The 3,631-nt window shown below is 35.6% G+C and overlaps 1 protein-coding gene across 1 annotated transcript in view; it reads right to left on the bottom strand.

Moving 5' to 3' along the window:
- RYR3 (ryanodine receptor 3) overlaps positions 1-3,631 on the bottom strand; it is a gene marked incomplete at both ends in the record, with an annotated part of 117,924 nt that overhangs the window by 1,200 nt on the left and 113,093 nt on the right. Inside the window, 6 exons of the mRNA XM_010139358.1 lie at positions 1-212; positions 525-606; positions 1,736-1,840; positions 2,249-2,377; positions 2,773-2,861; positions 3,294-3,374. Coding sequence (XP_010137660.1) covers positions 1-212; positions 525-606; positions 1,736-1,840; positions 2,249-2,377; positions 2,773-2,861; positions 3,294-3,374 — 698 coding nt within the window. The remainder of the gene's footprint in view (positions 213-524; positions 607-1,735; positions 1,841-2,248; positions 2,378-2,772; positions 2,862-3,293; positions 3,375-3,631) is intronic.

Here is a 3,631-nt window from a genome sequence, read left to right as displayed (position 1 = left end):
GTATTGTTTTTGAGCCTCCATTGATTTCTGGAATTCCTTCTTTGAAATGATGCCTTTACCGTCCGGGTCGTACTCTTTGAAAGCATCGGAGTTGGTCAGGTCTTTTAACTTGAGGAACATGTCAAAGAACTTCAAAATCATTTCTACATTGCTAGATGATTCTACAAGTGTGTCTACCATTTGTTTTCCAATAGTTCCATTTACAACGTTACCTAAATAGGGTGTTAAAACAGGAAGTTATTTGGCATCACTACCTTTTAAATAAGGAAATTTCATATTATGCTGAGAACAGACAAAACTCTTCTTAAGTCTTTGTAGTTTTTCTTTCAACGTGCTTTTCTGTAGTAGCCCTCTTTTTCATGACTACGTATATTCCAGAATAATTGTTAAATAAATATGAGGGGTTTTCCTGACATTGCATGAAGGCATTGAAGAAACAGTTTAGAAAGATTAACGTATTTATCATGCTTCATGTTATGAAGCTGAGATAATCATATTTGACCATAAAGAAAAATAGGTCCTACCTTCAAGCAGTGACAAGAGCATCACTACCATATCCTTTAGCAGATCTAGTAGTTCTTTAAGCAATTCAATCTGAGCAGAGTCCTACAAAAAGAATGTGGAGTAGAAGGTTGATTTTTCCTTATATTTATCTGAAAAACTAAATACATTTGAAAAATAACAGCATGCAGGATGTCATCTAACTGTAGTTCACATTCTTCAGCAACATTTCATTGTCATTTTATTACGATTCCTATCAGGAGTCTTATACAATACGAGGGTAACTTACTTACAGCAGATAATACCATAAAGATAAGCTTTAATAAAGCATTAAGGAGTACCCAAGTGCAGATAAGAACAGCAGAAACTCACAAAATTGGTTACTCTACAGATCTGATAGTATTCATCTCAGAAAGAATACATCCTTTCTCACTTCACAGGGAATATTTAATGCACTACCACTCACAGAGAAGTAGAACTGTTTAGTTTAACTACAGAACATGATAAATCCAACGTGGGTTTGTGACTGACATTAAGGACCTACCAACTGTTGAGTATCCTCAAAATTCTGATTTATTTCTGTAGGGCAGGAAAAAATTTTATGAGCAAATCCGAGGATGGGTAAGAGTAAAAAGTAAAGAGATGACTCTGCACTGTGGCATCCAGCGCGTAATGGCTTGAGTGTAGGGGTACAGTAAGCAGAAGTCACAAAAGAACATAGAAGCCTGAAACTGTGAAGAGGGGTGGGACTGGACAGTGCCCCGCGCAGTGAAACGAACACTGCGTCCTGTTGCCCTCCTGCTCGGTGCCTGTGATGAATTAACTGGACAAGTTGACTGACTGTCACATTCCCTCCCTCTTTGAATCTTTCCTGGCTTTTCTTTTCTCTTGCCCTACTTTGCTGTAACATGGGCACCATGCTGTTAATGGTTCTCCTGCTCTGACAGATCATCAGGAGAAGGGAACAAACTGCCACCTTCATTCTCAGAAAGGTATAATTGAGTTGGAACCACCATTAGAAAAGGTGAGTGCACAGTGATGATTAATGCTGAAAGGAGTGATATGAAGAGGCCAGTCCTCCCAGGTTCAGTCTTGGAGCTCTACATTACAATAGGCCTAGGCACAACCAATGAGTATCATCACCACATCGTAAACTGCTTTACAGCTTTCAACATTCACGTGACAGTAATTTATAAACATATGTACAGAAGGATTCCTTGATTACTGAAAATACCTGTGAAAGTTTCATCTGCATATTGGCAAAGACATGAAGAAAGCCAACAACTGCATCCCACAGCCTGCTATGAGCCAGACTCTGTTGATTACCTATGCAAGGGCCCTAAAAAAAAAAAAGAAAAACACTATTTTCATTTACACAAATAAATAAAATATAAATATTTATATAAAATAAAGCAAAACAAAACAAATAAACCAATTTGCCTTTTTAAGTGTTCTCACTGAAAAAATAATAAAAAAAGGAAACTTCATGCTTCAAGGAAGCTACACAAGCAAGCCTTCCAAGGTTTCTTTGGTATCCAGTGCATAAATAGCAGGCTGTATCACATTAAATACGCAGCCAGTCAACTGTTTGAGTATTAATTTTACACTGGGCCAGTGATTCCATGTAACTTTATCGAAATTAAGGAAAAATAAAGCACAATTATTTACAGATTTATGTTAGGGCATGATAAGGGAGTGTAATCATAGAACTTCGCTGTTAGTACCTGCAGCAAAATGTTTTGTTTACCTGGATATATTCTGTAAGGGAATTGAATATTTGTTTGGTGACAGCCAAAGCTTTAGAGAAGTTACGTTGTCCCGATTCATCGATGACATCCTTTCCTGAATAGTACCAATAGAAGTCACTGATCGATTCCTAAGAAAGAACCAACAATGTTATATTTTCTAATTCTGGATTCTATATGTAGCTTTTAGTGCCTGCGTTTGTATCACCAAGAGTTGAATCAGCTGCAGGTGAAATTTAGTATTTCTGTGTCAATATACGATAACTTTTTGCGTATTTTTCTAACTATCTCCCTGCAGAAGTGAACAATTTGAATAAATTAACAAATATCTGGTTTCACTCAGAATTCTGAAATGTCATCTGTTTTTAACAGAAAGAAGAGATGCAATAAATTAAATCAGAATTCTTTATTTTAGACACCCGTGAAGAGAGAATTTCCACATTTGATTCCAGTAAAATGTGCATTTATAAAAATGAAGAAAAGGTAAAAATACATTATACCCCATTTCAGCCTGTTTTTTCCTCACCTGAAGACGCAAGAGATAGTCAACTGTACTAATGATAATATTCACTGTTGTGGTGTTGCCCATCTGAGTACGTAGGTAATTTTGAAAATCTGAAATAAGAAGTGATTTGCACTTGTTTAGTATATAAAGGCACAAAAATTACGAAGTTATTTTCATATTTTTATGGAGACATGGAGAATACATTCTTCTTAAGTGCCTTGTTGGGTACAGATGCTTACGTGGTGGAAACTGAGCTACAGTAGAACACAATGTAAATACAGCTGAAGAATGCTTGTCCACATGGCTTGCAGCAAGTTTTACTATTAATGATCGGCATAAAAACTAAAATTAAATTAAGACTTAAAAATTCAAATTCAACTCTGCAAACTGAACAATGTGCAAAGATTGTTGGCATGCCAGTTTCCCCTCAGAAACCTAAATTAATTAGAGGAAAAAAAACCCCATTAAAATAATTTCAATTCTCTTCCATTTAAGAACAGACTCATCACACATTTTCCCCAAAATTAATTCAGTTCACTCACCGTTGTTATGCCCTTCACAAAGCAGCTGCAAAAATCTAAACAAATCTCGAGTAAATTCGTCATGCTGCAACACTTTTTCACCTTTAAAATATATAAATACAATGATTGTGTGACAACTGTTATGATTAAATACGCAGAACACAAAATCTTTCAGCAATCCCTAAAACTGGAATTCTAATAAAACCCAGTATTATAAAAGCGTTAAAGCAATTTAAAAGGGACTGGTAATAATGAAAGGAAAAGCTGACACAGAAAAAGCAAAGCCAAAGTATTTAGCACTCCAATGCATCCATGGTTAAAAAAAAAAAAAAAAAAAAAAAGGAAAACAACAAGGGTAT

The sequence above is a fragment of the Buceros rhinoceros genome, unplaced genomic scaffold (assembly GCF_000710305.1).
Source record: "Buceros rhinoceros silvestris isolate BGI_N320 unplaced genomic scaffold, ASM71030v1 scaffold15077, whole genome shotgun sequence".
Lineage (NCBI taxonomy): Eukaryota > Metazoa > Chordata > Aves > Bucerotiformes > Bucerotidae > Buceros > Buceros rhinoceros.
This window is presented reverse-complemented; position numbering and strand designations above follow the sequence as displayed.